General features: G+C 44.6%; 2 protein-coding genes across 3 annotated transcripts in view; one reads left to right on the top strand and one right to left on the bottom strand.

The window, feature by feature from the left end:
• TARDBP (TAR DNA binding protein) overlaps positions 1–12,919 on the top strand; it is a 30,181-nt gene extending 17,262 nt beyond the window's left edge. Inside the window, exon 7 of the mRNA XM_066637877.1 lies at positions 12,801–12,919. Within this exon, the coding sequence (XP_066493974.1) occupies positions 12,801–12,904 (104 nt within the window). The 3' untranslated portion in view covers positions 12,905–12,919. The remainder of the gene's footprint in view (positions 1–12,800) is intronic.
• On the bottom strand, positions 419–23,178 carry MASP2 (MBL associated serine protease 2). Of its 2 annotated transcripts, none has more exons than XM_066637872.1 (10): positions 23,020–23,178; positions 22,399–22,576; positions 21,969–22,100; positions 12,424–12,620; positions 10,944–11,091; positions 10,083–10,201; positions 8,070–8,148; positions 6,909–7,046; positions 6,159–6,233; positions 419–1,191 (listed from the first exon to the last, which is right to left on the bottom strand). In XM_066637872.1, the coding sequence occupies exons 1-10, from the start codon at positions 23,176–23,178 to the stop codon at positions 419–421; spliced, it is 1,998 nt and encodes a 665-aa protein (XP_066493969.1). The 2 variants fall into 2 exon arrangements, with proteins under 2 accessions (XP_066493969.1, XP_066493970.1); XM_066637873.1 differs by having other exon boundaries at positions 6,159–6,236; positions 6,915–7,046.
• Positions 23,179–24,102: the final 924 nt, after the last annotated feature.

Raw genomic sequence — 24,102 nt, 5'->3', positions numbered from 1 at the left:
GGTAGAAAAGAAGCAGATAGTAAGATTTCCAATTTTACCATATCACTTTAAGACTACAATATTTTATTTGCATCCTGCTCCTCCTGCCCAGAGATAGCATGCAATAACAATGATTTCCATCCACAGGGGATTACCATAATACCTATTGCCCTCAGCAGGACTTGGTTTTCAGTGAACATGTCTGCATGGATTGGTGGGCTTTATGTTGTATAGTCAAAAAATTCTTACAACCAGCTTCTATACACATTTGCTCAGAAGCACTGCTTGAGTTGGTGTGATGGGGCTTACTCCCAGGTAAGTATACGTAGGATTGAAGACACAGAAAGCTCATTTGTGCTTTTGAGTTGTCCTTTTGAGTGACAAATGAGGGAGACAATGAGGGTGCTTTATTTTATTGAAACAAAAGTAACTATCACAGTCAAGAATTGCGTGCAATAATGTCTCTAATCCACGACAGGTAGTTGATCACTTTTGTGTACACCCCATATTGCTGTGCAGTGCCACACTGCAGACCCCAGGACACGATGCCTCCCACGAACCACTTCTTGGTCAGGGTATCAAAAAAGACTAAGGGCCCACCACTATCTCCACTACAAGAATCTTTCCCTCCTTCTTCATATCCAGCACAAATCATGTTTTCTGTCACATTGAGCGGCTTTCCTCTCAGTCTTTTGTTTGCATAGGCAGCTTTACATTTTTTGGAATCAACAACTTGTAGCTCCGTGTACATCAGGACACGGGACTGCCGCCTCTTCTCCGTTTTCCCCCAGCCAGCTACTGCTCCAATATCACTTGTGTTTACATGGAATCTGCTGTCCTCTTCTGGCAAGCAAATGGGTGTGACGTTTGCATTAATGGGGACTTTGTGTTTCAATTTAATCAAAGCAATGTCATTGTTGAAGTTGATGTCATCATTGGTGAAACCTTGGTGAACAAAAGCGGATTCTGCCCAAGCTTGGTGGTAATGAGGGCTTCGTTTGTCCAGAAGCCCCATTTTCAGCATCAGGGAGGGTGCATCTGCTGGATTGTTCAGGACGTGTGCAGCTGTTAAAACCCAGTTGTCATACAGAAGAGCGCCACCCCCTGTTGCTTGTCCATCAGCTATCAGAACTTGCCATGGGAATTGTCCAAGTTGTGCCTCCTCTCCACCAAATATACGTTTCAAAGTGTTTGTCGTTTGGATGCCACACACTAGCAAAAAAGAGGATTCTTGTGTTAAGCTTTCATTGAAGAAACATAGCTTCAGTGTAATGAATTCTCTTGAATTCTGTGAAGTTACAATGTGAACATTTTTAAACAGTTCCCCAAAATAAAGTGAGGAGAATTGTATACTGGTAGCCTGATCCTCACGGTGGTAATGAAGAGGGGAAACTGCCCTTGTGTGTCCAGATCCCTGCTTGTAAAAAGCTAGCTAATCAGGCAGAAGAGCCCTAGCTGAAACTTCTCCCTGACATGCCCAGTTTAGTATGTGCAGAGTGTATTGGACTGGCTAGAAATGCCCAACAACTGTACTGTGCTCCAGCTGCATTCAGTCCAGCCCTAAGTCCTCATGTGGACAATGTATACCCTATACTTAAAGGTGTATGTTTCCAGTGAGTAATGTAGGATTACAGACTGAGAGCCCAATCCTGAGGTCCATGGCACGGCTCCATGCCACGGACCTCAGTTGCAAACGTGGCTTACTGCCGGGCTCCCACCGGAGCTAGCCTGGTGCTGGGCTTGTGCCCAGCAGTCACCCAGGTTCCACAGCTCTGCAGTCCCCTGGATTGCTGGGCTGTCGAATGGGCGGGGGGGGGGGCCGGATCCACAGAGCTGAGCTCCGCAAGATCCTAGGCGCTCGTGCAGGGCTGCTTGCCCTACACAAGCACCTTTAGCGGCAAAAGTGAGTAGCCCCATTAAGGGGCTGCTTCCCTTACTCAGGGGAAGGGGATGAGCATTCCCTTCTCCCGAGGAGCCTCCCACGGTAGCGTGGAAGGCGCAGGATCCGTCGGCAGCCCTCTGTGGAGCTGCTGGGTCCGGGAGCTCCGGGCAGCTCAGGATTGGGTTGTGAGTCTCACTAAACACAATGGGCTTTCTTCAGAGTAAAATAAAGCCATTTTCAAACACCTTTACCTATACCTCTATAGTAACACCCCCCTTTTTAATGTGACAGATCACCAGGAGTAGTCATCTGTCCATAGAGCAGAAATGATCATGTGGCCAGATAAAATTTAACCAAATCTGTTATGTAAGTTTTAAGAACTGAAAGTTTATGCCACAACATGTTGGCCTTCAAGCTGTCACAAGAGTCTAGTTCAGGGGAGTCAAACATAAGGCCCGGGGGCTGAATGTGGCCCTCAGAAGCTTTTTATGTGACCCTCAAGCTTTCAGCTGCTGAGTAGTGCTGAGGTGTTACTGCTGAAAGGGCAACCCACATGAAAATTGGGCACTCCCATATCTTGAAATATGATCAAGATTTATATATTTTCTGTCATTTGCAGCTAATGAGTTCCTAAGTGAGAAAAAAGTGTTTATTTTTGGTTATGACCAGTTTGATGACATCACTTCTTGCCTAATAACCTCACTTCCAGCCCTCAGCAGGCATCATGAATGCTATGTGGCCCTCTGTATGAAATGAGTTTGACACCCCGGGTCTAGTTCTTTCCCCTCTCCAAATTTGTGGTGCAGCTTGGAGTCTTCAGCTGTTGTAAAAACTTGTAAATCTGAAATCCTGCTTCCTGTGTATATGTAAGTTTATGCTTTCCAATACTAGGGCTGGAGTGCTAAAGATATATAGATATATATAGATATATATAGATATATATATATTAACCCTGTCCTCCCCTTTTTAGTGAAAAAATGGGTGAGGAGAGCAATTGGAGTGCAAAGTGCTGCATATGTATTTGCTTGATATGGTTCTGACAACTAGCCTATAAATTATTACCCCTCATAATTCGACTAGGAAATACAGTACTGAATTTGAGAGGGAGAGGCCTGCCTTGGGCTATATAGTGAGTTACATTCAAACTTGGGAAATCCTGATTTGCAACTCAGACTCAGAGCTACTGTGCTGTATCAGTTGTCCAGAATGTGGAGATCTGGGTCTTAATTACAGAAAGGAAGATCTGCAGCCCCCTTCATTCTTCTGAGGTATCAGTTCTGAGCCAAAGTGGAATGGGGGGAGGTATTGGCTTATAGCCACAGGCGTTGGCAAATTAGCTATGATGGGTGTGGGACTTCTGCTTGCATCTTCCCCACTCTCTTCTCAGTAGTTCTTTGCCAAGCAGTTGCTTCTGACCTGTTCATAATGTAGGCCTCGCTCATGGGCATGATAACCTGTATCTCAGCTATAGGAGTAAGACTGTCCATGGAGTTCACCTGATGGAGTCTATGAAAGAGATTCTTATATTTAGGAAAATATCACCTTTGGGACAAGGCTTGTCTGTTTTCCTTTGCATTGAAATTTTCTGTGGGCTGGGAACTTCTTATTTTTTCAGTATGAAAAGTACTCAAGTAACCTAGCCTTCTGCCTACAATTTGAACTGCTACAACCTAAATGGCTTGGCCACCCATCTCTGGCCAATCTCGCATGTAGCTTTGGTATTTTCATTAGAAATATTTACGTATTGCTTTTCAGCAGTAACAAGAAGTTCACACTCAGTAGTGGCTATCCCCAGTAACCACTATCCCCAATATCCACACCCAATTCAATTCAGTTAAACAAAATCAACTTTAAATTTCTTTGTTTTCTTTTGCCACATGTTTCCACTTTAAAACTTAGTAGATTTTTAAATGAAGTATAAAAATTATGTACTGCTTTTCAACAGGAGAGTTGTAGTTTAAAACAAATGTATAAAAATTGGGTAAAAATATCCTAAGGCAGAGCTGTCCAAACTTTTTGGCAGGAGGGCCACATCATCTCTCTGACACTGTAGTGGGTGCCAGGAATAAAATTTGAATAAATTTACATACATGAATATATTAGAGATGGAACTTATATGAATGAATGAATGGTCTTGCAATAGCTCAAGGCCTATAAAAGACCTTGCACAAAACAAGGCAGGTGTTTCCTTCACTGCTGCTACTGCATCACAGATGTCAGACAGCAAGCAGCCCTTGTCGCACAGCTCACATGAGAGGTCAAACAGCCACCCTCATGCTGAGAGCAGTTGCATTGGGCCAGCATGGGCTCCAGCAAATCTCTGGAGGGCCAGAGGCTCATTGGAGACTGGGGGCTCCCCGCAGGCCGGATTGGGAGTCCCTGAGGGCCGCAAGTGGCCCCCGGGCCGGGGTTTGGGCACCCCTGTCCTAAGGTATTGTAAGGTATGAGTACCCATGTGTACTCATAAGTAAGCCCCACCATGTTCACTAGGACAGCTGTTCCCAAACTCATACAAGGGAGTTGAGAACCCTGTAAGTCAGGGAGGGGCCAACAACAGCACCACAGTGATGGAGCAAGCTCTGATCTGAACATTTGCAGCAGCAGCAGTAGGAGACCTGCAGGGCCCCTAGCACCCTGCCAATGTGTCCCCCCCACTTAAGTTTAAAAGCCCCTTCCTCTGCATGGTACTGTGATTGCTGTTAGTGCATCCATTTCTGGGCCACTCCCCTTAAGGGGGAAATGGCCCTCTTCTGGCTGGGAATCACTGCACTAAGACTTCCAGGTATATTTACATATACTGTTGCCTTAGTGTAACATGAACTAGGTATAGTTTCTCAATTAGCTAGATATATCCCTTGGCAAATTTCTCAGTACAGGTTGAGTCTCATTGGAGAGGGTTTGGTTCCTAGGACTCGAGGATGGCAAAAAACACACTAAAGCAAATCAACTTAAAGAACAAAGTCCCTTTGCTCCAGTGCTTAGGCTTCACTAGGAGGAAACAATCCCTCCCTTCACCAGGAGCCCCAGTGATAATCACTGCCATTTAGCCTTCATTGCTCAGGGAGAAGGGAGGAGTGAAGCCTGCAGAGACAATGATTGATGAATTTTCAGCCAGCTACCCTCTTGCATTCAAGAGGCTATTGTTAAAGGACTGTTTTCCTTTAATTTAAAGAGATAGAAAAATCTGTGGTTATACCTGTAATCACTTGCATGACTGTTTTTTAAACTGTGATTTTAAAGGGGTGCATTTTTTCCCTTCTCTAGGGATCAGCACATTCCTTCTCATTTGCAGGTGCCATTCGTGTTGAGTCAAATCCTTGTATAACAACGTTGGACCTGTATGTCCCCTGCTGAGTCTGATGCTTCCTAGTTCTGTCTGATAAAAGTTTCAGAGGCAGTGCTCTTGTAGTAGGTAAATTTCTGCAGCTCTTCCCTGCAGGTATTTTGGAGCAATACAATTCTGAATGCCTCAACAAGAAATATTTGTTGTGCCCTTTATATACATGACTTTAAAATAAGTTTTGTATGTATACATTGGCCATGGCTCCCCATTAGAGCTACAAATTGTATAGGGCAGCAGATTTTTTGTGGGGGTTCCACAGCTCTCCTGGCTGGTTTCTTCGACTCCCCAGGGAGCCATGGCTCACAGTTTAGGAACAACTGTATCAACACTTTGAAAGCTTGCCTGAACAGACTAGTTTTCACCAGGCTTGAGTGTACCAAGAAGGAAAGGCTCGGGGATATGTGTGATAAGAGTTCCAGGCCCAACTTTTCAGTGAGGTGCTCTTACTGCCTTTTGTGCTGAAAGGTCCCACTCACCATTGAGGGGAAAATCCCGCTCACACCATTTCCAACTCAGTATTTAGTGATCAAAAAACTAAAGCTTGATTATGTAAGGCAGGGCTTTTCAAACTGGGGCGTCATGACACCCCAGCCTGTGGGCCCTGGCCTGTTTCCCCTTTAGGGGCAGGGGCAGCCTGGAGGCAGGGGGGAGGCAGTTGCGTGATCCCCAGGATCGCGCCGCTCAGTGGGGCTGCAGGGGCTTGGATTCACTTACCTGGGCCTCCTGCAGCCTCTCGGGGGTGCGGGAGCCTGGTGCAACCTCCTGCGGGACTCCCTGCAGCTTTGAAAGTGAAAGCAGAGCAATTGTGCCCCGCCTCCGTTAAAGCAGAAGTGGAGTGAGATTGTTCCACTTTCACCTCTGAAAGCACCTCTGCTGCTGCCTTCCCCCTGCCTCCAGGCTGCCTACACCCCTGCAAAAACTTAGAGCGGTTAGTGTGGCAGTTTACTACATTACCTGGCTCGCAGATAGGGGGTGCTTTCTTTCCTCTGGAGTCTCTCCAGTAGCCATCAGCTGCACATTTATAATAGCCTGGTTTAAAATAAAAGTTCAGCACATGAGATGATAAAGGGGAGAGACCTTGTGCACTCAAATCTGACCACTACAAATCAATATGAATTCTAGTCCTTGCTTTCTGACATCCATTGCTCTCCCCAACTTTTGTATAAAATGCCCCCCCATGCCTACCTCTGTCACATTTCCTGAACATATAGTGCTTTCCATTCTTCAAGGATGTTGGAAGTTCTTTCCCCCACCTTCCCTCCAACTAGCTATAATTTGTTCCCATTTATATTTTGCTTTTTGCTCCATTTTGTATAAATATCTTTTTGTCCTCCCCCAAACAGTGTGAGGTTACTTGTGCTGAAAGAAAATACACATCACACCTGAGTAGGGGATTTTAACTCTAGTCTGGCACAAGACAGATGTGCTATTGGTTATAGCGCTATCTGAGTGTTCATTATATCTGTACAAGATGGTGGACATTCTGTGACATCTTAGTAACTCAGTGCAACCTGCTGACAAATAACATCTGTGTTTTACCCCACTCTATCTGCATTTTAGGGGTTTTGCTTTTTGCCAAAGGAATAGTGCAATCTGGTGCACTTTTATTTGGAAGCAATTTTCACACTTGGATCTGGGGGGGCTTGCATCCAAGCAAGAGTTCAAGGGCTTGAAACCATGGATCCCATAGAGCATTCCTTTTACCAGAATATTCTGCTTTCAGAGCATAGAAGGGGCTGTCGCAGATATATCCGATTGCGGCTTGGTAGGTGGTAACTCTGGCCCCTTTGATGTATGTAAGTGTGCCATTTGCTATCTCCTCAGCTGGACCACAATCAACAACTGAAAAACAGTGGGAAAATAATTAAAAGGAGCTTGCAACAGTAGGCTAGGGAAAACTGAGAGGTATGTAGGAAGCTGCCATCCTGAGTCAGACCCTTGGATCATCTTGCTAAGGTTTGCTTCTCACCCTTCCTGCAGAAGCTGTCAGGGATTGAGCCAAGAAGGCCAGGGGGACAAGAAGGAGTGGGAGACAGAGTCTCCCTACTCCTCTGTCCTTTAGGGCCATCTATCCCTACTACCTCCTCCCACCTGACCCTATTTGAGCCTTCCATTGTTGGAACTAAGGTTGGCATGTGTAGGCAACAGACCACAGCTGAAGCTGCAAGGTACCATACCATGGGCTCTCAGATGATGTTTTTCTCAAGTGGATGGGTACTAAGGGCAGGTTCTGGACCTTATCCTGATATCACATCTTCCCCTACCTCTGTTTTTAAAGTGGCAGTACAATGGGCTTGTTATCCTAAAGCAAGTGCACTTCTGGTGTTACTGAAGGACTTGGACCTTCCTCAACAGACCTTAACTCATGAATAGGTTCATATGGGAGAAGGGAGGGCTTGAGAAGAATGGAGGAGGGGTGGGGAAACCAAGCGATAGCATCCAGATTTTTAAAAGAGGATGCTGAATGGTCATGATCTACAGTCAGCTCTTCCATGTGCCACAGTCAGTCTTGGGTGCCCTTTGGGGAGAAAAGTGGGATATAAATTGAGTAAGTAAATCCAAAGCATGACAATTCTGAAAATGACAACTCTGAAAAGGGTGTCATCTCAATTACTCATCAATAAGAGCAGAGTGCCTTATGGATCTGTGTTACCACCAAGAATAATATTCCAATTAAAGCCATTTTTGTTCCAGTCTAGTTCAGATATGCTTAACCTCCCACACTTTTGTGAGAGAACCTCATTCTGTCAAACAGAATATGGAGAAATAATTAAACTTCCAATTCATCTGCCTATTGGCAATCCAGAGACCTTGCCCCACCCCCTATCCCCCAAGGGGGAAAAAAACTTGCTAGCATTGACATACTGATGCAGTGAGCTATTGCTTTGTTCCAGGAGCCGTCCTTTTGACACGTTGCTGTGAAGGATTTCACAACCAGATTGTTCTGTGGGAAGGAAAGCGGGAAACACAAATTCATTTATTTTTGCCTTGAAAACAATCACAGGTCTGTTCTCTGATGGGGGAAAATAGTATAGTCTGTCTGTATGTGTGCGGCGGGGGGGATGGTATCAATAATGACCATAATTAAGGCAAAAATGGGTTTTTCTGAAGTTGGTTTTTCTGAAGAAGGAAAGAGTTGGTCTGACCATTAGGCAGTCCAGCCAGTGGCATAAGTCAGCAAAAACTAATTACAGTGTCAACCAAAAACGTACTGGTCCATGATGCAGTGCATCAAATGCCTGCCTCCATTACTTCCTCCTCCTTGGATTCTAAAAGAGGGGAACTGAAGTGTGGAGGAGAGGAGAGTGGTAGACCACAGCTGGTGGGATTTATTTCATAGGACCCCTAGCCCTGACTACTGTCCAGAGTGCACAGGCCTGAAACAAAATGGAGCTGCAACACTTCCATGAACCACGTCTGGATCCCAACACACCTAAAGTTATTTGTTTACACAGCAGAGAAGCCTGGCAACAGGCTCTGCCAACAACACAGAGTTTTGCCCACATTAAATTAGGTGTATTATGAGAATTCCATATTTGGAGCTCCAGAGGTGTTTTCCCTCAAAAACCAGATATGGAGACATAGTTTGGATCAGGGCTTTGGCACAGGAGGTGAGGGAGATGGTCTGATTGTTTTCCCCAATGCTGATTCCCAAATTTAAATGGAAGGGGAAAACTTAAAGGCACCATTAGAATTGGGGGATGGGTTTGAATCAAGGCCATGATGCAAAGGCAAAGAGTATAGCCCCACTTTCTCCTGTGTTACCCCCCCCCCCAAACCGATTTTTGGGGAAAAGACAGAGAGAGCTCCAAATGTAGAACTCCTGCATTTGTCCATTGTTTTGAGGAATATTCTGTGCTAATCTGAGCCCTTCAGCCAGGGCCTCTTTCACTCATGTGCCTTTCGCCTGTTGCAGGCAAAAAAGTACTGTAAATTCTCAGTGACCCCAAGACATAGGTAGAATCCCCTCCTGCTATCTGGTCCATTCCTGTAGCTAATGGCAAAACACAAACAATGTGTTGACAGTGATCTCATCTGGTTCAGCATACACTAGAGGTGGATAACTTTCTAACAAAGCAAAAACAGTATGAATATTTTTCACATTTGTGTGCTTAGAATGTGATGTCCTTTGGTTTTCTCTTTGGAATAAAGTGAATTTTAAGGATGCTCTCTCCAGAAAGAGAGACATGTGGCAATCACACAGTATGAAACAAGCCGTCTGTACTTTGGCAGGGAGTGTTTTCCAAAGTGAGTTCTCTATTTTCCTTCCTACGGTGTGAGTTATGAGAATGGGAAAGAAAGAGTTGGAATCATGCAGTGATTTGGAAAAAGTGGAGCAAATGATTTGCCTGCTGAGTTTCCCAAGTTTGATCGTGGTAGTTGCAGTTAGGACTGGGGAAACACCCCTACTTGAAATCCTGAAAAACTCCCAGTCAGTCCATATGTTCTTTGATGGAGTTCTGGAGAGCTATCTCATTTTAAGAGAGTAACCAAATTAAATGAGTAAAGATAGGACAACACTTATTTCTTTCATGCCTACATTATTTGGGAAGACAGTCCTGTGACTTCCCAGTGTTTTTGTAATTAACACAGGATCATCAATATTTGGTTAATATGAGATATTTTTAAAAACTTTAACAAATACTGCCACAATCCTGAATATATACAGGAACAGGCTTTTGATTCTCTTGTAAATCTGGCTCCCACCCACCCACCCAAAATGGGTGCTGGAGGATGCAGATGTCTTATGAGGGAGGTTGGTAGTGGGATGGCTGTTCTGGCCTAGCAATAAATGCATCAATATACTCTTGTCAGTTATATGAACATAGTGATCATAAAATGCGAAAGGGAAACAGAAGCTGCTGCTGTTTTACCTACTTCCAAGAGGATATAGCCAGTTCTGCAGGAAAGACTGTAGGATTCTTTCATCACATATTTTGCTTGCACTGGATGGATCTGGCCATGTGGTGGCACTTTAGGGTTGGGGCATGGCACAGCTGCAAGGAAGTAGAATAATCAAACTCTAGTTTTGTGGCAAAGGGGATTCTGACTTTTGTATCAGTACCACACCATGGGAGAAGGCTATCATTCCTGGTTCTGCTAATCCTATAATTGTATTATTGCTGCCCTGCTTGTTTTCCCTTCTTAAGAGCACAACACAAACTCTGCAATTCCAGCATTCTTTCCCCCACTGAGCAAAAAGTTGTCTCTGGGACACCACAAGCAGGGCACGGAGGCAATCTATGACAGCACAGCAGCATCTTCCTGGCATTCAGCAATGGTGTAATTATGTCATCACTGGCTTCTTGTTCAACCAAGCTCTGAGCTGTGTGCCGCTTGGTTGAGAGCTACACATGTGCACAGTGTAGCAGGAATGCTGGTGTCAGTGCTAACGATTGCTTAATGGAACACATAATTTGGCATTTTGAGTCTGATTCAGTGTGGCTACACCTACTGAATAATAGTATTTATATAGTGGATTCAAAGTCTTTGAAGTGTTTAACAGGATACTTGCCACAACCCTGCGAGGTGAGTAAATAGTATTATCCCCATATTGCTAATGGGGAAGACTGAGGTCAAGAGGGAGCAGCTTCCTGAAGCCATCTAATACGTTCATGGTAGAGGTGGGATTCAGATTGCAAAAATCCCAATTCACAGCTCCATCAGGCACTATGCTGCAGCTACTCTGGGTTCTACTGAACCTGACCATTCCCAACTCCATATCAGAAGTCTGCTTACCTGTTGTGTTGTACTTGATCTTCCACCCTGTGTGGATGCCAGTCAAGTCTGTGGTGAACTGGATCTCCACAGTGTGGCTCCGAGTTTCGATTTTTGGAGGGATGGTTTTCCCACAGAATGGGCCAAATTCCTTCTTGGGTGTTTTCACCTGAACGAATGAAAGGAAAGCCTTGCTGGGTCTGCTGACAGTGTTCTTATCTACAATCCAAGCTTGACTCCTGCAATGGCATTAAGACTCTTGTCACTCATTTCTCACTCCACCCCTGCCTGCGTCTTTTGCTTCCTGGTGGAAATTGAATAGAAACAGACATTTTAAAGTCTGCCTTGCTCCAGAATTGCAGGGTTAGTGTTGAATTGGTCCATTTGCTGTGAAGCTGCAGGAAGTATAAACCCTGTTGGATTCAGGATAATAACTATAAACTTCGCATTGGGCTATATATTACAACGCCACCCTCCTGTGGCTACTACTTTACTCACATAAAAGTACTGTAGTAAATCTTCAAGGCTGTATATTGTTTCTTTGATTTCTTTTTTCTGCCTGAAGTACAAGATGAAAACCCTTCTAATAAATCAGTATCTTTTAAAAGGAGCATGCAACCAAAATACTCTGAAAGCTCCGCTGTGGGTAGGCTTAGTGCTCAGTTTCCCTGAGTTATGAGATGTTCTGGGGCACTGCATTACCTGGGTCCTGGCTTCCTTAGAGCAATCACTGGAAGCTTCCAGTGTCTTTGGAATATTTGCAAAAAGGTGCAGAGCACCCTTGCAAATAAATAACAGGCTGCATCTATTCCACATGCATCCCCCTCCCCCGTGCTTTGGCTCTGAGCTTGCTCTTGCCCACCTTCTCCTTTCTAGCCTGTTGTGTCCTTCTTTCACTCTGTACTTACCCAGCAGTTACCTTAGTCGTGCTGCTTTCATCCTCTTTATACTGATCGTGCAAAGGGACAGAGGGTGGAAAGCAATCACCTGACACCTGCACTGCTCCCATCACAAAGATCCTGCATGAAGGTCTTGCAAGCAAGAAGGGTCTTGTCCATTCCAGCGTGCATTCTAGGCACTAGGGAAGTGTTAGCTCCTTTAATTGCCCAGACACGTTGGCCTTTAGGGCAGAGCCTGAGCAACAGCTTCATTCAACAGTGATGTCCAGTTTCACACCAATGTGTACAAAAGCCTTTTGAGAAATCTTGCTAGCTGCAATGCACTCCTAGGCATGTTTACTCAAAGTACTGGTATGTCCAGGATTGATCCTGGAATCTTCTGCATGTAAAATGTATGCTTCTCAAAGGAACATGGCGCCTCTCAAAGGAAGATGACCCATCTCAAGGGGACAACGCAACTGGCTTGCTGAGGGGGGTTGCAATACCTATAGTTGCTTTTTGGTGTCATTGCTATATTATTAAGAACATTTATATACCACTTTTCAACAAAGAGTTACATTCTTCCATTAGGCAGAATGACCCAGAGAACAAGTCCAGCTGACCTTAAGGATGTCGTAGGGGCAAAGCACATCAGGGTGGGCTTCTATGTCAAAAGTTCCCACAAATTCTAGGATGACCATGAAGCCTTCTTCGACTTGGATGCTGTAACGGCAGTTGGAGAGTTTAGGGTATGGATTGGGATAATTCGGGCTGGTGATCTCTCCAGAACTTGCAGTCAGCACCTTGTTTTGGCAGTCAGCTGGAAGGAAGGGTGAAAGAAGAGATTTCCATTGGGAACAGTGGCTCAGGGGTTACCAGTTGCTGATCTCTACTCACAGCCGACCATTTACAGCTCCAAACTGGGCTATACAAAGCACTGGCAATGACATTTGTCATATTAAGTGTGAGTCACTTGAAACCTTCCTTTTTACTCCTTTAGGCCATGGCATAGTTTGGACTGCAGCCCCCCACCTCTTTCCTTCCTGCAGCCTCCAGCCATTCAACCCAACCCCTGCACTGCTCTCTTGGCTGCCAGACACGTAGGCGTGGAAATCATCTTTGCTCGGCAACATAGGACTGTAATCCTTGCTGGCACGCTCACAGCCACAAAGACTCCTGCTGGCAATGACAGGCAGGATCGATCAGCCACCAAGAGCCCGAAGGACCTTTGCATGTTGACAGCGCTTGGTACCAACTGGGGCAAAGTGAGGCTTCCCGCCAGCAAGAGTTTGCAACAGCAGCTCTCCTAACTCATTTATGGGGGAGGATGGTGCAAGGGTTGCAAATACACTTGGAATATTTTTGCCCGCACAGCGGTGAAGAAGATGACTCAGAACTGGGAAGGCAATCAGCTCTCAAGACCCCCTCTTTCTCATTCACCTCAAACTATCTTACTTTCCAGGCTCAACTTTGAGAGAGAAAAAAGAGTGATCCTGTTTTCTGGCCCACCTTTATCAAAGTACACTTGATAGGAAATACATGATGGGGCCTTTTAAGAAGGAGTTCCACTTTTGAGGAACTCCTAAAGAGATAGCTATAGACCCCTTACTTGCAGCCTTTAAGAAGTTGTTAAGCTTTCCTGACTCTTTGAAAGATTTTATGATATAGTGGATTTAATAAAAAGATTTTAGGATAGTAATGATTATTATTTTAGATACTGCTCTGTTCTGCAATTGTCCATTAAACTCAGTGGGGCTTACTTCTGAGTAGACAAGCCTAGAATTGCACTATAACTGTAAAGGTCATGTTCAGTATACCTATTGCTGGACCATTTCACCTCCATGAATTGCAATGTAATCTTACACATGACAACTCAGACTTAAGCCCCACTGAGTTCAGTGAGGCTTACTTCCAGGTAAACATGTATGGGATTGCAGCCTTTCATCTATTTCTTCCCCAAAGCTAGAGCTCATCCCCGCACACTGTAGCAAACTCCAGAAAGAATGTTCTTTTGTCATCCACAGACAAAATTGATTGATTGCCCATCTCTTTTACTAGATGACTCTGAATTCTGGTGGTATGAGGAAGACTTATCCACTGCTTCTACACTGCATGTCATTTTATAAACCTCTGTTGTGTATATCCTCTCCCCTTTCCAGCTGAGTGCCAAAACTCAAAGCATACAAGTACAGAATCTTCCAACTAGTTCAGCAAATAGAAAATCTGAGGCTTAAAGAACCATCTAATACAAGATTAATAGAACCTGTGGTCTGTTCTCTAATAGGATGCCACAGTATACCAGAACAAGATGATGGAACTGCAGGGATTTAAGTGCGTTTTACTTTTTTTTTTTACTTTTTTCTTGCCTGCAAATTGCTGATGACGTGTTACTAAAAAAAATCAATACAATAAAATTTTTTATCAAGTTACTCTTCAGATAGTGCATAATTAGGCTATGGAATTCATTGCCACAAGATGTGCTAATGGGTACTAGCTTAGGTGGATCTAAAAGGAGATTGGACAAATTCACAGAGGACTAGAAGGTCATCAATGGCTGCTAGCCATGGTGGCTATGTGCCACCTCTGGGTTCCCAGCTGTAGGGAAGTAATGGTGGGAAAGAAGTGTGCCTTCCTCTCCTTGTGGACTTCCCAGAGGCAGCTGGTGGGAAAGTGGAGGGAAAGGAGATGCTGGACTTTGTCCAGCATAAGTCCCCTTTGGCTTGGTCTTCCAGCAGAGTAGTTCTTTATGTTCATATTAATCATGGTGGTTAGGATTGGATCCTCCATGTTCAGGGAAATCTACCTCTGTATTTGAAAGAAAAAGGCTTTGCGGACATCGAATTTCAAATCCTTCTTAGCCAGGCCACACAAACATGTTGCCCCTTAAACTTCCACATTCCATTAGCCTACAATCAGATGTCTCCTTATCCAACTCTTTTGATTAATCCCAAGGAAGTCATGTAATTACACACGCTAGATTTAATGTTCCTTCAGCAGTAACCTCAGGAAGGTATCATAAGGTCCCTCTTCTTGATCGGCACTGCTCTTGCTCTTTGCTGCAGGTTAAGATTCTCATATATTTTTCTCTTGCCCAACTCATACTGATAGGCGCTCTATTTATCTAGAACCTAACCTAGTGAAAAAAATGGGCTCTCAGAGCATCTGAAACTTGTATATTTATTAAATGACAGCCCAGTAGATGTGTTGCAGGGTACTGCTAATTTCCTTTTGTCAGTCATAGAAAAGTATGGAAATAGATTGGTGTAATACGGTTTATTTGTATGGTTTGCTTGTATTTTAACCTTAAAATTTGTGTGAGACCCTTTTTAATTGTTTTCTTTATTTTACACTTTATTTTACTTAACTTATTTGTTGGATTATGAGTTAATGCCAATAAAGGTCTCTCTCTCTCTCTCTACCTCTGCATTTCATTTGCTAACTGCAGATAATGACAGAAGACTACTGTCCTTGCCTCCTGTTTGTGGGCTTCCCAAAGGCAGCTGGGGAAAAAGATTGTTGGGCTATGGTCCAGCAGGGCTTTTACTTTGTACCAAAATTTCCAACCACTTTTCATTTTATGAAATCAAAGAAACAGATCAAAATCATTAAAAGAAAATTATACTATAAAAACATGTCAAGCAATATTGAAAGCAAAAATTAAGTGTTTAAAGCAGATCAAATAGATGTGTGTAGGGTTGTAGCCTTGGTCCATCTAGCTCAGTATATCTAGATCAGTGGTCTTCAAACTTTTCAGTCTCCAAAGTGCTTTTCATTCCTAAATTCATTCCTTGGGGAGCCCCAGTAGTACATGCATGGAGTTTTGTGGAGCCCCAGTACGCTGGTGGGTAGCACAGTGCTGAGCAGATGGTGACCACTTACATGGTGTGCTTATGGAGGCCCTGAGGGGGGGTCGGAGCCCCAGGGCTCCTGGAATCATACTTTGAGAAACACTGTTCTAGGTCATTGGCCCTGGCCCTCCAGGGTTTTGGATGTGGGTCATTCCCAGCTCTATGTGGAGATGTTCTCAAAGATTGAACAGGGGACCTTCTGCTTGCAAGTGAAGGACTATCCCTGAGTTATAGTCACACTATTGAACCCCCATCTTCAGAGGCAATTACCACTGATTTCCAGGTGCTAGGGGGCAACAGTAAGAGATACCTATTGTCTCCAGGCCTTATTGTAAGCTTTCTGCTTTGCTATTTTGAGGGTCAGGCTGCCAGCCTATATGGGTCTTTGGTTTGATCCAAAGCTCAACAAAGCATACAGTCTTATACACACTGCACAGGCACATTCATCTCCAGCATTATGATCAAAGAAAGGCCTTCAAGTTTGTCCACACATAAGAACAGGCCTTATGCAGATCGAGAAAACTGCTTGGAATTGTAAGGGGAAACTCTTTACAGTTCCATTCTGTGATCTGTCTCTGCCTTATCAAGCAGAGAGTAGACAGAATCTGACACAAATGCCACCAGTTATGTTGTGCCAATTGCACAATGCAACAAGAATTTTGCACCACTTGGGGCTGGGCAAAAGGCCCACAGAAGGCCATAGGGGACCAAGAGGGACATGTGGACTGTAATACCAAACCCATGTCAGCTGGACCATCTTATTGGTTCCTCTTCACTAGCAAAAACACACTCTGAGACTTGGTTTTACAAAGGCTGACAAAAAACAGTTCAATGTGGTGGCCAGAGACTAGGAACCCACTGTAGAGCACAGCAAAGGAAAAAAGTCAGTGGCATGCAGGTGTGTGTTGGGGGCCATCCTTCCTGGTGTTAATCACTTACATTTTTTTTTATTTAAAGGCACACAGATGCTCCTACACTTCAGTGCCACAGCCCCAACATGCTCTGCTTTTCATTTTTATTATCTATATACACAACTTACAAAAATGGTGCCGAAAAGGGGAGAGAGGTTGTGTCTATCAAACACTGGTGTAACTCATTGCCAGTGATGGCACAGGCATTGTCCAATAGGTGTCCTCTACGCTCATATATATCAGTCTACACAGCCAAGACTGTTGTAAGTGCTAGGCAAGCTGTGGAGTGAATGGGAAAGATTGTACCATGGCTACCAAGAACACAGTTATTCTAGCTGTGATAGTGGAATCTTTTAGACCCGGTTCTCCTTTCCTACTTAATCTCTCTTTATTTGTGACCATAGGGAGCTGAGTTTATTATGGGTTGTATTTTTATTTTACAGATCTGCAAGCAAGACATATCTATAACTTTACACACGCACACACCCAGCTTGCACAAGAGAAATGGGGTGACTTTTCACACAGCCCACAGCTATAAACTCTGGTTGAGTTTAAGGGGCTCCAAGAGAGTCTTCAATTACACTTAGGTCTATCTTTTTATTAGAGATTACACCACACTGCCCACGAGAGACCTGAACTCTGAGAAATGAGCTCCTCTCAACTTGCGAACTCATGATGGCCAGATCATTAGGTCTGAAATTAACAGTGGGCTATAAATTATGCCACCAAGAAACTTGAAACACAGCCTACTCCAAGCTTGCCTATAAAACAGCCGTTAGCATGGAGTTTGTGTGACCTTCCCTTACTAAAGCGAAATGCATTGTCAGAAATGTCTAGGGCTATCTGAACCCACACAGCCCAATTTCTCAACTATATTCTATGTATAGCTTCAAAAATAGTACTATATTGGCTCTTTAGAGGAGGGTGATTTTGTTTGGAAGTGAAACTTATAGAGGGGTATTGAAGCTATGTCAAAATAGCAGTTACTCTTTTGGTTTCTCCCCCCCCCCAAATGCCTTGCTCCAAGGCAGGATTTCCCATGGGTGGGTCACAAGCCCACATGTGGTGGGTTGTAAGTTGGGTCCTGCCACCTTTGCCCCAGTTTGGCTCCAAATCAGAGCCATTTGGAAGCTGAATTACTCACTGGGAGTGTGGGGAAGTCTCTATGGGGTTGTGCTTGGCAAGCAACCAATTCTACAGACCCCAGAAAGCTACTAGGTTAATAGCCTCACCCTATCTCTCTTTACTTAGAAATTAAAAGCCTGTCAAACTCCTATGTGTAGGATCATAGCCTAAACTGGGGGCAGGGGAAATTCAGAGAAACTTAATAGAAACTTGATTTAAAAAACTCCTTTCATTGGAAGCTTCAGGCCGGTCTTGCATCAAGCAATCAACACAGACATAGGTGTTAACTCACTTGAGTCAGAGAACCTGTTGGGTGAAAGGGTTGAGCCTCCATTTGCCTGAAGATAACATCTGAAGGTCGCCAGTTCGAGGCCACTGGCACCGTGCGACTTTGAAGCAGCTGACAAGCTGAGCCAAGCTATTCCATCTGCTCTGAGCGTGGGAGGATGGAGGTCAGAATGTGCGACCAGATCAAGAAAGAAACATCTGAATGTTGTGGTTTCTTGAAAGATAGAAACCTTCTTTCAAATTGTAAAAATCCCTACGGGGATTTAAATTTGCCTGCCTATGTAAACCGCCTTGAATAAAGTCTAAGGAGAAATCTGAGGACCAAGAAAGGCGGTATAGAAATACCTGTATAAAAACAGGTCTCACTAGAAGTGAAGAGAGCACAGATGTGTTTCCCATGCTCTAGCCTCCCACTGTCCTCTTCAGCCCTTCCCCCCACTTCCTTTTCAGATTTGGTGAGAGGGGGAGGAGAAGCAGCACAGACAGGCAGGTGGAGGCCCTGTCAGACTTTTGGCTGAGGCAGTAGCCTCAGTTGGCCACTGTTTCTCTTCCTAGGGCCTGAGACTGGAAGAAAAAGCAAGGGAGGCTGCTTCAGAAGCTCCTTTCCATTCTCTTATCTCTCCCCATTTCCTAGCTGTTTTTGACATATGGCAACTGGGAGAGGGGGTTTCATGGAGAAAGCACAGATAAGGGAGAGATATGCCCATCACCCCTCCTTTCTGTGAGGTTACCTACCTGTTGTGCAGTGACCTATGTTCCAAAAACATGGGCCTGTGCCTTCCAGTCTAGCTAGATCACCATCACATCTAGAAAAACTTTTAAGGGATTGAAACTTGGAGCAGACATGAAAGCCCATCAGTTCCAGAACTGGAGGTGTAGAAGGAAATTAAGGCAGTTCTGCTCTAATCCTGTCATGACTTGTGAGCCTCCTCACTACAGCACCAGTCCTGTCTGTCGTTCTTCAACTGTACCCTCCCATGAGGCCTCTCATCATATCATGCTCCTTATGCACAATGCACTTTCTTCTGGAGGTCAGAGGTTGCAAAGGAAAGCCATTGAGGCTGAAGAAAGCTTGGAAGGCACAGAACATTTTATTAACTGCAGGAGGCAAGCCTAGGAGGAGATGGAAGAAAAGAACACTGATCAAGCATAGCTCTCCATATGACTGCTGCAAAAGGCTATGGGTTGGGTCTGGAGGGGACCGTTGGCACGTCTATCTCCATCTCTGCCTAAGCCACGAAGAAGTGATTTTATTTATTTCATGCTGGAAAATAAAGTAGAGAAGAGAAGAGGGGGAAAGCATATGAATATAGGCCTTACTGAGCAAGAGCCAGAAAAATAAAGGACTTTGGACATCAACAGTGCTTGCCAGTTGGTTTCCCTAAAGGAGCTGGGTACAGGGGAGATCACCTTGAAGGACTGCCTGTTCCCATAGATTGCCCCACCATTAAGGTCTCCTTGGAAGCCCTAATGAGAGTGTGCCAACCAGAGAAGACAGGAAGACTTCTGGCTACAACAGGGAGAGGTGAGATACCGAAGCATCACATCTTCAGCCTGTTTTTTTTTTCTTGCCTCCACTTGCTCCATCTCCCTTGTGTCTTCAGATTGCAATCCCCTTTGAGGCAGGGAACAGCCTTCCCATTCTGCATGAAGTGCTTTGCACGCAGGTGATGGAACACTGGACAGCAGGAAAGGAAGAATCCTCAAGGAGCAGAGATTATAGTTTCCTGGCACAGTTCAAGAAGGGGCTCCTGCCCCATCTTAGAAGTTATTCAAAACAGTTCTCTCTCAGTATCAGCCTCTGTGGATTCCTACTGGTGACTATTCCATTAGTCACACTGCCGCAGGCTGTTGCAGCTTGGAGCACTTGCTAGGAGTTGGCTGTGCATTGTAGCTTCTGATGAAGGCCAACAATGAGAAGTAGAAACCAATTGGGAAAATGAATTGGAGCCCAACAATTGGATCTTGAAACAGGAATGAACCCCAAATAGTTGGAAGCTGACTTCTAAACGAAAAGAGGGCTTTCAGTACACATGCTTAGGGCTTAGTTTCTCCTCTGGGTTCTGAGATGCCCTGTGTATTTCTTGGCATTTTTAAAAATTCTAATTATGCCCTGCTTCAAAGCTGTGATGTGGTCCCCAAGTGTCTTAGAGCCACTTAAATCTGTGATAAAACCCTAAAGATTGTACAGCCAGAGATCATTAAATTAAGAGGAATAAAATGCAATGCACCCCCCTTCAAAAGGAAAAAGAAAAAAAAAGAAAAAAATGCAGAGTAAAGGATTAAGCATGCAATAAAAAGCTATACCATCCTGTCCTGTCCAAGAGTTTCCTTTGTTCATGCTGAGAACTATGGAAGGTTCCAGATTACACAGTAAACTGTTTTATATCAAGTCAGATGATTGGTCTGTTTTGGTCAGTCGTTCCCAACTTTTTAGCACTGGGACCCACCTAAAAAAAGTTTCACTTCACCAGCCGATCAAGCCTCTGTGGCTATAATGGTGATTGAGCAGCAGTGCTCCCCCCCAAGCAGCAAGTAGTTTAACTCTTGATGCACAAAGCCTAATCTGCCTTAACAGTTTCACAACCCACCAAAAATTGGGTTATGGGCCACAAGCCCAATTTGTGAACTGCTCATCTAGGTTAGGGGCGTTCAAACTTTTTGGCAGGAGGGCCACATAATCTCTCTGACACTGTGTCGGGGGCTGAGAAAAAAGAGAATTAATTCACTTTTTAAATTTGAACAAATTTACAAAAATTTACATTAATGAATATATTAGAGCTGGAACTTATATGAATGAATGAAGGTCTTGCAATAGTTCAAGTCCTATAAAAGGCCTTGCATGAAGCAAGGCCGGCCTTTCCGTCACTGCCCCTGCTGCATCACAGACACGAAACAACAAGCAGTGAAGGGAGCCCTCATTTCACAGCTCACACGAGAGGTCAAACAGTTGCCCTCATGCTGAGTGCAGTTGCGTTAGGCAAGCACGGGCTCCAGCAAGTCTCCGGAGGGCCAGAGGCTCATTGGAGACTGGGGGTTCCCCGCAGGCCAGATTGGGAGTCCCTTAGGGCCACAAGTGGCCCCTGGGCCAGGGTTTGGACACCTCTGATCTAGGTCATTGTTGTGAATACAGACTGGCAGCATCTCCCCAGGGTTTCAGACAAGGGTCTTTCCCAGCCCTATTGAGAGATGCTCAAGGATTTATTTATACCCTGCCTTTCTTGTAGATTTGCATTCATACACTCAAGGCAGTTTGCATAGACAATGTAATGACCATAAGCCCTATTTTTTTCCAAATGGACTTGGTCCCTTCTCCCTGCAAAGCAGGTGTGCTATCTCTGACCTCCAGCTCCATATCCAGTCCTACTACAAAGTGCAGACCATGGAGCTTTTCTGTTGTTCCAGATTTGTCACCCTTTATTTTTAGCTTAAAACCCAGCTTTAAGAAGAGTTCTGGAGAACTGGAAAGCTTGTGGAATAGTCTGTAACCAATATTTTGTGGTTGCCAAACTACTATCAAGGCACCAAACTACTAGGGTTAACCAAGTTATTGTTCACATTTATACTGACCTTCCTCCAGGGAGGTCAGGGTGGTGTACATGGTTCTTCCCTTTTTTTGTCCTCACAACAGCCCTCTGAAGTACATGAGGCTGAGAGATAGTGACTAACCCAAGGTCACCCAGGAAGCTTCATGGCTGAATGGGGATTTGAACCTGGATTTTCCAGGTCTAACACCAGAACCACTATACCATCCTGGCTCTCCTTTGGCAAGCCATTCAGTCTCACTGAGAATATGGAGATAATACCTGTGCAGGTAGTTTTTATTTATATCCCACTTTATCACCCAAGCGGACATTCAGAGTTTGTTACTGTGCCCCTTTGGTTAAGGTGGCACAGTAACAGGGGGGGGGTGCCCCTTTGGTTAAGGTGGACAAACTCAGGTGTCACCTTAACCAAAGGGGCACCCCCCCCCCCTTTTTCCTCAGGCAGACTTACCCATGCAGGTCCTCTTGTCTTTGTGAAGCAAGTAGCCAATTCGGCAGCTGCAGTAAAAGCCTCCCAGATAATTGTGACAGTGATGGTCACAAATTGTCTCATCGTTGACAAGCTGTGCACACTCATCAATGTCTGAGGGGGAGGGGGGGAGAAACAAGAACAAGCAGTTTATATAGTGGCCTTGCCAAAAGTTGCCAACATTTTAGGAAATGTCAACTGTCTTATACAGAGTCAAACTGCTGGTCCAGTATTGTCAGCACTGACAGGCAGCAGCTCTCCAGGGTTCCAAAGACGGCCTCTCCTAGCTCTATCTGAAGATGCTTCCAGGGATTGAACTTGGGAGGAGGGTTTGCCCTCCCTCTTCTTATCATGAGCCTTACAGGCCTAGAGATGTGGGATACAAATATTTTAGACCAACAATGATAAATACCTTCAGCAGCATAGAAAGCCTCAAAACCGGTGAACTCCTTCTCGTTGGAGTAGTCTGACCGAAAGGTTACAGCAAGGTTGTTGTCCATTGAGTGGAATGTCTTGTCCCCTGGGGCTTCTTCAGTGTCAGTGCTCTGATGTCCGCACAGGGTGGCCAAGACCTTTCCTCCAGAATGCATCTGTGGAGCAGGTATTGGAAGACAGTGGGGTCAGGCATTTTCTGTTTCTACACCGGCCTACCAGCCCTACTTCTTTGAGAGCTTGATTACTAATTGGAGCTCTAATCTTTCTTCTTTTGGTGAAGGCTTTCATTATCTGGAATCTCCATCTGCAGACAGATAGACAGGTGCTTATGCCCCCTAGGCAAATTTTTCAGCTTGCCTCCTGTTAAGCCTGACACACTTCAGCCCTTTGAAAAAGTTTACCAGAGAGCTCCTGCTGCTGAGAGTTCATCACCACTCCTGCTATAAGAGCAGTGCTTCTGGCACTCAGTTTCCCTGCTGCCAAACTCAGCTGCAGCTCCTTGCAAACTTTCTCTGGAAGTTTGCTTTGGTGTTGAATTACAGCAACATATCAAACAACCCCAGCATAAATTTAAGCAAATCCCAGTAGCATCCCATACCTTCACATAGTCATATTCACACTGGTAAGACAGCTCTAGTTTGAAGTGGGTGAAGTAGATGCGAATGGCATAACCATGGGGCACAGTGATGTTCCAGGTCCTCTCCTTGCTGTTGGGGTACACATTTGGGAAGTCAGGTGATGCAATCCTTCCATACATTCTTTCTAGCTGAACGACATCACTGAGCACCCCTTGGCAAAAGGCAACTATGAAAAGACAAAGTCTGCAGGAGAGAAAATGGAGAACTTAGCCAGATTTAGGGGTTGGTAATGCAGGTGAGTCAGACAACTCCCTGTGGTACCAAGCAGTTAAGTTATTCTGAAAGACTGGAAGCATCCATTAGCACATTTGTTTCCCCTACTCTTATCTAAGGCAGGTGTGCTCAAACCCCAGGGGCCATTTGCAGCCCTTGAGGACTCCCAATTCGGCCCGTGAGGAGCCCCCAGTCTCCAATGAGCTTCTGGCCCACTAGGGAGATGTTGGAGCCCATACTGGCCCAACACAACTTCTCTCAGCAAGGGGCAACAGTTTGACCTCTAGCATGAGCTGAGCACTCCCTCCACTGCTTGTTGTTTCACGTCTGTGATGCAGCAGTAGCTGCAAAGGAAAGGCCAGCCTTGCTTTGTGCGAGGCCTTTTATAGGCCTTTCATTCATATAAGTTTCATCTCCAATATATTCATTTATGTAAATTTATTCAAATTTGAAATGTAAATTAATTCCTTTTTTTCCCTGCCCACAACACAGTGTCAGAGAGATGATGTGACCCTCCTACCAAAAAGTTTGGACACCCCTGATCTAAGGCATCAGCAAATACAGATTTACAGATCTGTCAGATGTGGTGTTTGATATTTTTTTAAACCTTTCAGTTAGTCCTAAGAAAGGCATTACCCTACTTTGAACTTTTTTGTCTGACTGGTATTTCTAAAAAATGAATTTATAAACGAAGTGTTTGACAATGAGGATGGATAAAAAGAGCACTTGCATGACATTTTTCTCAGCACTCAGACCCTAATACTTTATCTTAGAGAAAATATCATCCTTCACACCTGCCAAAGTTTCAGTGAATGCTTTGTCTGATGTGG

This window comes from Tiliqua scincoides, chromosome 9 (genome assembly GCF_035046505.1).
Source record: "Tiliqua scincoides isolate rTilSci1 chromosome 9, rTilSci1.hap2, whole genome shotgun sequence".
Lineage (NCBI taxonomy): Eukaryota > Metazoa > Chordata > Lepidosauria > Squamata > Scincidae > Tiliqua > Tiliqua scincoides.
The sequence above is the reverse complement of the archived record's forward strand: the minus strand, read 5'-3'. Positions and strand labels throughout refer to the sequence as shown.

Bases quoted from the DNA above. Each gene is read 5' to 3' on its own strand.
- MASP2 (XM_066637872.1), bottom strand. From the start codon at position 23,178: ATGTATGGAAGGATTGCATCACCTGACTTCCCAAATGTGTACCCCAAC. The intron at 22,577-23,019 runs GTATGGGATGCT...CCTGCTCCACAG, and splicing joins GTGAATATGACTATGTGAAG to ATGCATTCTGGAGGAAAGGT. The intron at 1,192-6,158 runs GTAATGTAGTAA...CTTTTTTGCTAG, and splicing joins ACCCCCTATCTGCGAGCCAG to TGTGTGGCATCCAAACGACA.